Raw genomic sequence first — 12,845 nt, 5'->3', positions numbered from 1 at the left:
TAGGTACATTTGCCAAGGACTAACAGCATGGGCTCAATTTTAGCAAATAGAATACTGGGAATACTATGGAGGAACCTCATAAAGGTGCTGAAAGCCTGGATCAAGTAGTCATAAATTTCTAAGAGTTAAAAAAAAAAAAAGCTCTGAAGTCATCTAATTAAACTCTAATTTTATAAATAAGATCCTGAGAAATTAAAATAATGTGCACAAGGGTTTGACACCAGTCGGCAACAGACCGTTTTCTGTCTCCCAGTTCTATTTGTGTCGTATGGTATTGTGAGATAGTTTTCAGGAATGTAACATGTTGTAAGCTCAAGTTGGATTGGCTGGTTATAGAGTCAAAAGTGATAATGCAGTGTCTCTCAGATTTAATTTTTCCTTATCCCACTGACCAATTGACCTCTAAGGAATCTCCCTTGCTGGCTTTCAAATTCAACCAAGTTGGTTATCATTTTCTCAACAAGTGTTTCATTAGTTTTGGCCTCCTGAACTTCTCTCCTGGCATTTCCTCTTATCTGCTAGCCCTCTAGGCTCTCTGTACTATTCTCTATATAGTTCTCCTTCTCCAAGAAGGCTTCTCTGATTACTCTTCTTCCATCAATGTTTATCTTACTTTGATTTGCATAATATTTACATTTAATTTGTCCCTACCTATCAGTAGAAACGATTTGCTGATTGCCTGGATGTTTTTTATATCCCCAAAGAACAGGATCAATTGATTTTACTGTTTTTCTTTTTTATGGTACCTAAGACAATGCTGTGCTCCAATGAGCACCAAATATTTGTTAAAGGTACAAATCATGTTAATTAACTTTGCTACAAAAGGGAGACTTCATTCTTGATAGAAAATGAAATTAAGATAACGTTTACCTTGCTATATTTTTCTGATTTCTCAAAGACTAATTAGTGAGTCACGTGCACCTAAGTTTGTTAGTCTAGCAAAATTAGTTCAGTGGTGGATATTCTACCAGAATATTAGTCCAGTGGTTCTCAACCCTGGCTGTTCATTCGAATCAACCGGGAAGCTTTTAAAACTACCAATACCCAGGCCTCACCACAGATCAACTGAATCCGAATCCTTGCAGGTATGCCCAAGCAATGATTTGCACGTATCATATTGATATTTTGATTTGCACACATTGATATGTACAACCTCACTCTCATTAACAGATTTGTCTAAAGAATAAGCATGTTCAAATGTGGTTTTGTTGTCCTTAGAATCACAAAATTTTAGAACTGAGAGAGAACCAAGATTCTATCTGGATCAGTCCCTTTATTTTACAGCTGAGGACGCCATGGCTTAAGAGAGATTGAGAGAGTAGCCTCACATAGTGGCACAGTGGTTGTTGAGTGACAGTTTGTATCTTGAATTAGCGAAATTCTCTGAACTCCAGTTCTGGAGCTGTAGCGACTAGACCAAGCTGTTTAGTTTTTTAATTTCTGCTTTCTTCTAAAGAAAATGTATAAAAAGTATTACATGTGAAAGATTTGGATTCTAAAAGCTGTTAGCACCAGGTGCTCCTTTAAGACCCTCAATTGGGCACATTCCAACTAGTCCATTGTCACGGCAGAGGAAATGCCACCGCAGGATATATCAAAGTCGAAAATAAATGACTAGTAACTAGTTGCAGGGTTTTTCATTGGCCCTGACCTATAAGCTCATAACATTTTATGCTATCAAAGCCCAGAGTGTTTCTAGCCCTTAACTATACCACTTATTAGCACACTTATTGCTTATGAGCAAGCTAATCAACACACTGAACTTCCCTTTTCTTTATAAAAAGGAAGATAGTGCCTGTCCTACTGACCTTGCATTTTTCAGCTATTACAAGGATTAAATCAGATGATCTACGCGGAGATATTTTGAGAACAGTAAAGCACTATTCATATATATGTACAGAACTATATTACTACATCTCAGAGCAGTGACTTTTGAATAAATATTTGTTGCTTTGATTACCCAGGCTCTAAATCCTAATTCCTTGGCACCAAGCCACGCAAGAATCAACAGGAACTGGAGTTACCGCTGGACCAGAGACTCTAGTCACTGAAAGTATCACATAACTAAATATTCAGGGAGGTAAAGTGATGTAGTGACCCAGGATTTAGCTAGTCTAGGCTCTAGTCCCGGAGTCTGCTTTTAACTATTGATTTTGGACAAGTCATTTAATTTTTCTGGGACCAGAGTCTCGTCAGTGGTCAAAGGATGACTTGAATTAGAGTCAAAGATCCTTTTGATTTATAAAATCAGAATATTGGTGCTTAATTAAGATTTACTAAAGTACAATTTCCCAAGCCATTAATTCATGCGGTTTCACATTTTTTAAATCTCTTTTTAGAAGTACAGGGTTGGAGCCTAAAAACATAGCCTATTTCTGGTAAACAGGCATTTCAAACACATGTGTATAAGACCCTCTTTAAAAGAAACATCTCTACTCAGATACTTTATGCTTGTTAGTATCCTGCACAGGAGCCCTTGCTCCAAAAATAAATATATGGTTACCCAAAAAGCACGTAGTACAGTACTGGACAGAGAGTAAGCACCCGAATATTTTACATTACAGCTCTCAGTGTGAGTCCCAGTTGGTGTAATTTAACTAATCTGAGCCTGATTTCCTATATGTAAATGGGAACAATACCTTCCTCAATGATCCACTGAGAAGGTGTATATTAAAATGTTTTGTAAATGATTAAAAAAATAACTGGAAGATATTACTATTAGCTAAGGAATACAGCTTACTATACCGTGACCTTTCCATGAACGTGCTTTGTAAAGAGATAGATTAAAATCTTTCTGACTGGGCTTCCCTGCTGGCGCAGTGGTTGGGAGTCTGCCTGCCGATGCAGGGGACACGGGTTCGTGCCCCGGTCCGGGAGGATCCCATATGCCGCCGCAGAGCGGCTGGGCCCGTGAGCGGAGCTTGCGCTTCCGGAGCCTGTGCTCCAAAACGGGAGAGGCCACAACAGTGAGAGGCCCACGTACCGCAAAAAAAAAAAAAAAAATCTTTCTGACTTTATTATGGACACAGCACTTACCCCAATACCTGGCTCAACAAATATGCTCAATAAAGGTTTGCTGTGTGAAAAGTCTAATCCACAGAAAGACCAAAAGCTCCATGAGCTCAGATTGCATACTTGTTTTTATTTCTAAGTTCTCAGAGCCTAGCACAATGTCTGACACATAGAAAAAACTCAGTAATTATTAGATGAATAAATTTTTGCCCCCTCGAATTCCTCTTTAGCACAGCTCAAGAGGGAGAGGCAAGCAGGGCTGGCATGAAAGATGATTCTGGTAAAGGCTGCTTGGAATGGAAAACTGAAAGTTACTTGGAGAATTCATCCACTCTCTAGCAAATAGCTTGGGAGAGCAGAAAGAGCATAGATAGGTTCCAAGTTCAAATTCAGTTTCCAAATTCTGCAACCTCGGTAAATTAATCTATTAACTTATCCACTACTCAGTTTCCTCATATTAAAATGAGAATAGTACCTCCCTCATAGGGTTAAGCACTAAAATGGAAGCTCCACAACAGCAGGGACTTCATTTTGAGTCCACTGTAAACATACTGAACAGTATTGAACGGTATTGAACAGTGCCTGGCACAGCATAGATGCTCAAATATTTGCTGACTTAATTTGTGAGGAATTGACTGAGATAACACAGGTAAAGTATGTAACAGAATGTCTGCATGTAGCGAACACTGAGCAAATGTGAGCCTCCATCATCATCACCACCATCACTACCATTACTAGTATATCCGTATTATCACATTTACCGGCGGTTGTAGAGCAGCTGCCTTTGGGAAAAGACGCTGATACAAATCTCGAATTCCCCATTTACTGGCTATGTGACTTAGGACAAATTACTTAACCTATTCGGGTTCCTACAGTTCCACAAAAATCTCAAGTGTCGTGAGAAATCACCTAACTCTGAGTCTGCAGTCTCGGCGGCACGCGATACAAGGCGGCTATTATTATTAAGGCAAAAAACCGCCGAGTCCCCTTTTTATCCGAGAACTGCCTGCAATTTCCCCCATTATTGTAGCTGAATACATAGCATGACCGCAAACAAGGAAGGCAGGAAAGAATTTCAAAGAGACCGAAACCGCTAAACGAGAAAAGAGGGAATTAACCCGGTGCATGACAGTTCCCACCAAGGGGTGCCAGTCTTCGCGGCTGTCAACCAGTCCAACCAGCAAAGGCTCGAGCAGGACGGTCAGCTCCGTAAGGAACAAAAAGGAGGCAGAGCCGATGCTTAGGCCCTCCCCCTAACGGTCTCTGGGCCGCTGGCCTCAGGCGGCCGCCGGACTCCGGTTTCCGGCCTTCGCAGGACCACAGTTCCCAGCATGCCTTTGGAGGGAAGTCTTTCCCGCTGGATGACTACTAATCCCGACATGCCATTCGGCACTCCGGTAAGTTAGATGGAAGAGTGGAATGACCCCATTGCACGCAGGGAATTGTAGTCCATTTAGCTGCTGGCTCTTTGAGGGGCGGGGAAGAGCCGGGTCGCTCTCGTCAGCTGAGGAGAATGATTCATAGAGGAGGGTCAGGAGAGAACAGGTCTGTCTGTGAAAGCACACTTAAAAGGCTGGAGTCTTCTCCGAGGGAGGGAGAGGCAGGAGAGCTAGCAGGGCCCTGGGCCTGACTACCCCCTCAGGCCGTTCGCCAGGCCTCTACCGAGTCCTGGGCCTTGTCGGGGGTGGCCGCGAGGCGCCGGTTGCTGGGGGACCGGTGACGTCGCGGGGTGAAAGTTGAGGGGCGGTGACGTCGGGCCTGTCCGGGCGGAGGCTGGCGGGTTGGAGGCAGAGGGAGGGAGGGAAGGAGGGAAGGAAGGAAGCTGGGAAGAAGCGAGCGAGCGAGCGGGGGCGCGAGGCGTTTACCTGGAGGCAGCGGCTTGGGCGCGCAGAGCGGCCGCGGCTCCCCCGCACCTGCGGCCATGGATGAGGAGCGCGCCCTCTACATCGTCCGGGCCGGCGAGGCGGGGGCTATCGAGCGGGTCCTGAGGGATTACAGCGATAAGGTAAAGAGCCCTGGCCCCGGACGTGCGGTATAGCACCCTCGGGCCGCCCCCCGGGCTTGCACATCGCATCCCTCCCAACCCCCCTCATTCCGGGGATGCGCATTGCTCTCCCCTGAAAACGTTTCCGGCTTGGGCATGCGTGTTTGTGCCCCCAGCCTTTTCCATCTGTGCATCCTGTATCCCCCCCTGCCCCCACCCTGGCGCCCACCCCTCTGATTCCGGCCCAGCAGTTTGTCCCACGGTCCTCTTCTCAAGCGTGCAAGTCACACCCCCGGAATCCGTGAGCGTGCGTCTGTGCCCCTCTCATGGATGCATAAATGCACGCGAGTCCTCCTCACCTGCATAGCTTAAAAATAACGTGTTTCTGTGTATAAACACGGGCCTTGACATGCATAAAACGTATCGGCCTCGATGGCAGTTCCTTATATACGTACAGGACCGTACAGTTTTCAAGGCGTGATGTCTCATATATATGGTCCAACTTGATTCTCAGAGAGTTTATAGGGCAGATAGCATCATCCTCCCCATTTTATAGATGAGAAAACCGAGGCACTAGGAACTGAAATCACGCCAAGTTCATGGACGTACTATGTTGTAACTGGGGGCAGACTAACTCCTAATAATACCTGTTGTTTGTATCACATTAACAGCTTTCCCATCCATTATCTCCTTCAATCTTGACAGCAATCCTGTGAGGTTTTATCTGCATTTTGCCATTGAGATTCTAGATCGGTTAAGTAACTTGCCCAAGGTCGTACTTCTGAGCTGGGATTCCAACCTAGGTATTATTCTTTCCACTTTACAACTCTGCAGTAAAAAGATATCTTATATATCCCAGTCACTTCTCTGAATGTTTCTTGAAGCAAGACCCGTTAGCTCTCCATTACTTTACCTTCCAGGAGTTTTATAGGCTCACTCTTGAAGGTAACATACCACACCTTTATTCTTCCATTTAGAAGACCACTTTATAGGAATAACTGACTTCTGTGAAAACACACCCAACACCATGTCACACCCTAGATATAACATCTTTCTTCCTTTCATTTGCCTCCATTCATAATTTCCCTTTCTGTATTTCTGTGTTTGCTGTGTGCCCACCACTGCACTTCCATACACTTTGTATTGTTAAGCTGCCAGTATGCCATTTCTGCTCTATGTGGAGAAGATCAAAAAGTAAGGCACCTTCACTCCCATTTAATCTTCCCAACAATCCTGTGAGGAAAGTGGTGGTATTCCCATTTCACAAACGATAAAATTTAGGATGATGTTACCTCAAGTGCACACAGTCATTGAGAGATGGGGCTGAGATTTGAATCTAGGTTTTCTGACTGCTCTTTTACAGTACTATGCTGCTTTCTTTGGGAGGATGCATGGATTCAGTTCTATTCATATCTTAGCTTCCTCACTTTCTGATTTGCTTTACTGTTGCATATCTGCGTAATTTAGGAGAAATTCATTTAATGCACAGATGTACATATTGTGGAGATTACAGTCATCCCTTGGTATCTGCAGGGGATTGGTTTCAGGACCCTATAGCTCCCCCATGGATACCAAAATCCATGGATGCTTAAGTCCCTTATATAAAATGGCATAGTATTTGCATATAACCTACACACATCGTCCCTTATAGTTTAAATCATCTCTAGGTTACTAATAATACAATGTAAATGCTATGTAAATAGTTGTAAATACAATGCACATACTTTGTAGCTAGTTGCCAGTTAATTCAAGTTTTGCTTTTTGGAACTTTCTCCAATTTTTTTTCCAAATATTTTTGATCCAGGGTTGGTTGAATTTACGGATGTGGAACCTGCAGATATGGAGGCCCGACTGTATATTCATTCAACTTGATTTATAATTGCTTTCCAAAAAAGATTTGAGGCAGCTACAAACTGATTTTCAAAAGAAAGAAATACAACAGAAAACTTGGCCGTTGTATTGAATCAACTAGTGTTTATTTAGCACTTATTATATCCCAGGTATCCAGCAATAAATAGAACTTTCTTCTATGCAGAAGGGAGGAGGAAAAAACCTCGAACTGGATCTTATCTCCTCCTCCAATATTTTCTCCTTCCCTTCATGGCTAAACTAATTAGAACTCCAGATTTGCTTCCTCCGGTTTATCTCTTCCTCTCCTTGATCTCCCTCCAGGTTGGTTTCCACTTACCACTCCTGGCCAAGTGCTGTTAGAGCTTAAGTTCTGGACATCCCCAGCTCTCCTTTCACATTGGGAATGGCTTTAAAGTTGTAATGCCCAGTGTGTATTGTATGGGGTGGTATTTTGGGGACCACGCTTGAGAATGCTGTGTCTTGACGTGGACCGGCGCGGCCAGCTCCTTCAGAGAAGAGCTCTCATGTTTAATGCTGATTATAGTAGGTCCAGAGTACAAAGAAAATAGCTGAGTTTTATGTTGGCAGTGGGGCTTTGCCCCTCAAGGCAGGAGACACTAGAGGCAGATGAAGAAGAAGGGGAAGCATGATTGCAGTGGTCTGGCAGTAAGAGTGGGGAGGTGGAATTAAATTGCCCTGCTCTATGGGAAATGGAGTCTGAAACCCTGAAAAAGCACCTGGGTATTACCACGTGCCTCATTTACCTTATCTGGAAACATGGATTTGGGAAATGTTTAGAGTGAAGTGATTATGGGACATTGAGGAGTCTAACCAAGAAGGGAAATGAATGATGTAGAGAGAGAATGATTGGTTCGTCGTTCTCAAAAGAAGGCAGCAAGTATAATGGAAAGAAGGTGGAATTTGGAGTCAGATAAATCTTGGTTCAGATCTGCCATTTATTAGTGTCATGACTATGGACAAGTTATTTTAAGGCTGAGTCCCAGTTTCCTTATCTGTAACATAGGGTTCTATCACCTGAGTTATTATGAGACCTGAATTAAGTGAAGTATAATGCCGAACGCTGTGCATAATGCATGTAGGAGGCATTCACTAATGGTCAAGGTGCTCAAGAGGTCCTGCGACAAGAGCACAGGTTCTGGAGCCAGACTGCCTCAACTCTGATCCCCGGCTTACCATCCGCGTGGCATAGAGCAAGGTACTTAACTTTGCTGTGTCTCAGTTTCCTCATCTGCCAAACAGGGATAATAATAGTACCCACATCATAGGTTTGTTGTCAGGATTAAATCACTTATATGTGTAAATCATTTAGAACAGTGCCTGGCACTGAAGAAAAACCCATAACTGTTAGTTTTGAACAAAAAAGTCAGGGATTAAGCATGTGGCATGGAGTTGACGTAGTCTGATAAAAAAAAATTAGAGAATATACTCCATTCTTTCTCTTTTTCCTTGACCCGTACACTTTTTAATGGTTAGCAAAATACCTTGTACCATGTTTAAAGTAACATTTACGCGTCTGGCTCCAGGTAACATCTAATTTCTACTGTGTTAAGGAGATTCTAATTTTCAAGATTTCTTCCTTCATTCACTGACCCTTCTTGTCTTGGGGAGAAGGAAGATCTATCTATCCTAGAAAAAAATGAAACTTGTCTGTTTCTCAAGGGCATAATGCAAGTTGACTCAGCATAGGAAAGTATTTTTTAAAAATAGGAAGAGTGGTTGTTCTTTTTCACTTTCAATTCATCTAATAGCATTTATTGAGTGCCTGCTATGTACTGTGTATTATCCTACGTGCTTTCACATGTCATCACATATTAAAACTTATGAGGGTGACTGAAGTATTCTCCCTTTTGTTCGGGACTAGGAAATTGAGGTTCAGAAAGACAAAGTAACGGTCTACAGGCCTTAGGGCACGTAGCTAGAAGTGGCAGACCTAGTCTTCAGATTCAATATCCAGGGCTCTTTTTGCAAGGCCCTGTTGGCTTTCCACTGTCTATTCTGTGTTATTGAGCACAGAAGAGAAAGCGTTTTCAGGACTATTTCCTTTGGCTACTGTTGGGTCCCAGTCACCCCACTCCAATAATAGAATGAGTTATTAATGTGGGAAGTATATATTGCTCTAGTCTAGGCTGTCCAAGCTTCTTCTCCTCTCCTAGGGCTTGTTCTGCTAACAGATTTAGTAGAGAGATTTGTTGGCATCATTATGATTATCAACAACAAACAGTGATCAAGAGCCTTGAGGTGCATAGTAGTATTTTAGTTCCTTGAATCCAGGGTATTTAGACAAGAAGGAACCTCAAAGATAATTGGGTCCAACACTCTCAATTAATAGAAGAAACTGAGGCCTAGCGTCATCATCAACTATGTTGATAACCAGAGAGGTGGCTTGGTGGCCGTAGAGGCCACCTAGACATATGATTACCCCTTAGCAAGCTCCAGTTGGATTCCATTATGGAAGTGTGGCAAGTTTATGGCCAAATGAAAGGTAAAAGTTATTTAAGATACAGACAGGTATGTAGGTCTCTGAGAGTAGTCCTCATAAGAGAGGAAAACAACACTGATAGCAGTGAGGTCTTTATTTATGTGCTAGAAGAGGTCTTTATTTATGTGCTAGAAGAACCTGATTGATAGGGACCTAATATTGGGACAGTTCTAGAAGTACAGCCTCCACATTTGAATAGGATATATAAATATCCTGGACCATGTAAGAGGACTTTTTGTTTTACACTTCGAGGTTGCTTCTGACTGGATTGGCATATTCTAAATTCAATTTGTATTGCCTCACAATACCAGTATATTTGCTAATTAAATTAAGCCCTCATGTTAGTTAGGGCTTTTGAAAGCTTGTTTTCCTTCCTTCCTTTATTTCTTTTTTTTTTTTTTTAAATGTTGCGGTTTTGTAACAGGATCAGCCTTGCATTTAAAAAGAAAAATAGGGCTTCCCTGGTGGCACAGTGGTTGAGAGTCCGCCTGCCGATGCAGGGGACACGGGTTCGTGCCCCCGTCCGGGAAGATCCCACGTGCCGCGGAGCGGCTGGGCCCGTGAGCCGTGGCCGCTGGGCCTGCGCGTCCGGAGCCTGTGCTCCGCAAAGGAAGAGGCCACAACAGTGAGAGAGGCCCGCGTACCGCAAAAAAAAAAAAAGAAAAAGAAAAATTAGTCCTTGATACTATTCTAAATTATCACCTTGAGAGATTTAATTCTATGTAGAAACCTTTTAAAAGATATTTTTATAACTTAACGAGGGGCTTTCCAAAAGATGATTTCTTTTTCTGTTCCCTTACCATAAATGCAAAAAAAAAAAAAAAAGTTTAGGAGAACTATTACATTGGCAACTAGGTACATTTATTCCAGATAATCTGTGGAGTTAATATTTCACATATAATAGCAAAAATTAAGCTTCTTGTTTCTAAGTGCAATTATGTGTTTTCATTTGTAGTGAACCTTTACTAAGCTTCAGTTTATAACCATACAATCTACTAATTCTTGATCTTTTATTCAATATTAGTTTTTACTAAACCTTGGGTCTGTAAATTCCTAAGTTATAGTCTTTGTTGTTTCTTCCTTCCTTTTCTTCTTTTCTTTCTTTCCTTGCTCATTCATTAATCTATTTACCTTTTATAAAAAATTTTTCTTTTAATTATAATGTACCAACAATGAGTTTTGTCAAAGGAATCACCAGCAATTCCACCAACCCTATATAGTTGTTTTTATTTTTGCATTTTAACACTCAAGCCTTTGTTTGAAATCATCCATACATTTATGTAGGTACTGTCATCATAGACATACAGTTTGATGTTTTACTATTTTTCCACTTACTGCCATCATAAATAATTTTTCATGTTGTTACAGAACTTTTTAGCCATTTTTTTTTTTTTTTTTTTCCTGTATGCGAGCCACTCACTGTTGTGGCCTCTCCCGTTGCGGAGCACAGGCTCTGGACGCGCAGCCTCAGTGGCCATGGCTCACGGGCCTAGCCGCTCCGTGGCATGTGGGATCTTCCCGGACCAGGGCACGAACCCGTGTCCCCTGCATCGGCAGGCGGACTCTCAACCACTGCGCCACCAGGGAAGCCCCACTTTCATTTTTGAAGTTGGTGTCAATTTATACTGCCTCCAGCAATATCACTTCTGGATTATTGATGCCCATTTCTCAGAGGGCTTTATGTCCTCAGTCTTGCTCTTCTTTGATCTGGCCTGTAAACTACCACCCAAAATATTCTTCCAGAATGAGTTCACACCTCCTTCAGAGTCTTCCCCTGGTTGCCTGTCACCTGTATGTCAATTCAGGTATAAATTTTTAAATCCAAGGCCTTACCACCTGACATCCATTTTAATTGTTTTGCAAACGGTATGTGAGGCAGCTTCTCTTAGGTTTCCTCAAATGGCCCTTCTCTATTACCTCTAAGTCTTCCCTCTGACCATTTCTTACTTTCAGAACTGCTTCTCTGTCAACATTTCTCCATCTCATTTAATTTCAAAAATTGCTTCTTCTGCGAAGCTGTCAATGCAGAACCACCTGTAATGATGATATCTTTAGTACTTACTGTGTTTAACTCCTGGTGGGTTGCCATGTTGCCAATGAGAAATACAAAGGAAAGGCAGAGAGATGTTCAGTAAAGATTTTTTTAAATGAAAACTTAGGATCCATAAGAGCACTTGGTTCTCTTGAAAAAACCTTGAGAAGAGATTGAGGAACTTTATGCTCTATTTTTTGGGTACCATCACTCTCTGGCAGTGGACAACTCAACTTACTCCATTCTCTATTTCAGCTACAGAGTGGAAAATACAGTGTTGCCAGTCATTTCAGGAGAGTCATGACATTCTTTTCTTTCAATTATATTTCCTCAATATCATTGGCTCATCATTATTATCATCCTAATAGTTACTGAGTGTTTACTATCTGCCAGGCACTGAGATGGTACATTATATGTCGTAGCTGTTTTAACCCTCACGGCAGCTTTGTGAACTAGGTACCCCCTCTTTTCACATGGGAAATACGGTTATAATTTGTTACTTGCTTAACTAATAAGTGGTGGAGCCATGATTTAAACTCTCATTCTTACAGAATTACTTTTCTGAAATGCCAGTCTATCAATTTCTTCCCTGTCTAGAATTCTCTGGTGATTTCTTATTGCATATGATAAAGAAAGTACAAACTCCTCAGCAACATTGGAAGATCCTTCTGGAATTAATATTGTCCAGTCTACTTTCCCATTCTCATCTTTCTCCACTCCTCTCATCCCCTAACATGTGTCCTGTGTTTCACTCTGACAGAGCTGCTTATTTTACAAATACATCATACCACTTCACAGAGGAGCCTTTGTTTCCATCCCTAGAATGCTTTCCATTTGCCTGGCAAACTCCTATTCATCTCTCAAGGTCCAGCTCAAATGCTCTGTACTATATGCAAAGAATTCCAGATTTCCCTGGGTAGTTAGTGGCTCAGTACTATGTCTCTTCTGTATATATTTTTGCTTTAGTCTTTTGTACTGCTTTACATTTATTTGCTTACATGCCTCTCTTACTTTAATAAGAACTTTGAGACATGATATGTCTCAACTTTTTTACAGACATTAGGTATTTTTAAACATAGCAAAATCAAAAATCTGTGTATTTAAAATGACATTGTTTCCCTTTTTTCCCTCTTCAGCATAGGGCTACTTTCAAATTTGAATCAACAGATGAAGATAAAAGAAAGGTAAGCCTTGGTGTTACTCTGTGTGTGTGTGTGTGTGTGTGTGTGTGTATGTGTATGTATTTCATTCACGGACTTGATAAACAGTGGACTTGATTTCATCTGATAGTTTACTTTTCAGTTTCCCTTCAGTTTGGTTTTTAGAAACTGAGAATAAAGACAAGTGCCAGGTTTAGTATGGATTGCACATAACACCCTCCTGCTCCATCCCCATAGGACCATTACACTTGCATAAATCAGGGGAATGGGAAGGGTTCAGAGGGGACTCTCCTCCATATCTTCTCA

The 12,845-nt window shown here is 41.8% G+C and overlaps 1 protein-coding gene across 8 annotated transcripts in view; it reads left to right on the top strand.

Annotated features, from left to right (window-relative positions):
• The first annotated feature begins 4,825 nt into the window (after positions 1–4,825).
• RIC8B (RIC8 guanine nucleotide exchange factor B) overlaps positions 4,826–12,845 on the top strand; it is a 121,893-nt gene continuing 113,873 nt past the window's right edge. For all 8 annotated transcript variants that reach the window (XR_014017095.1, XR_014017096.1, XR_014017097.1 and 5 more), the window contains exons 1-2: positions 4,826–5,017; positions 12,516–12,563. Coding sequence is in view for 3 of the 8 variants with exons in the window: in XM_081249655.1 (XP_081105781.1) it covers positions 4,934–5,017; positions 12,516–12,563 (132 nt within the window). In the remaining 5 variants the exon portion in view is untranslated. The remainder of the gene's footprint in view (positions 5,018–12,515; positions 12,564–12,845) is intronic.

The sequence above is a fragment of the Mesoplodon bidens genome (assembly GCF_964165515.1).
Source record: "Mesoplodon bidens genome assembly, chromosome: 11".
NCBI classification, from domain to species: domain Eukaryota; kingdom Metazoa; phylum Chordata; class Mammalia; order Artiodactyla; family Ziphiidae; genus Mesoplodon; species Mesoplodon bidens.
The sequence above is the reverse complement of the archived record's forward strand: the minus strand, read 5'-3'. Positions and strand labels throughout refer to the sequence as shown.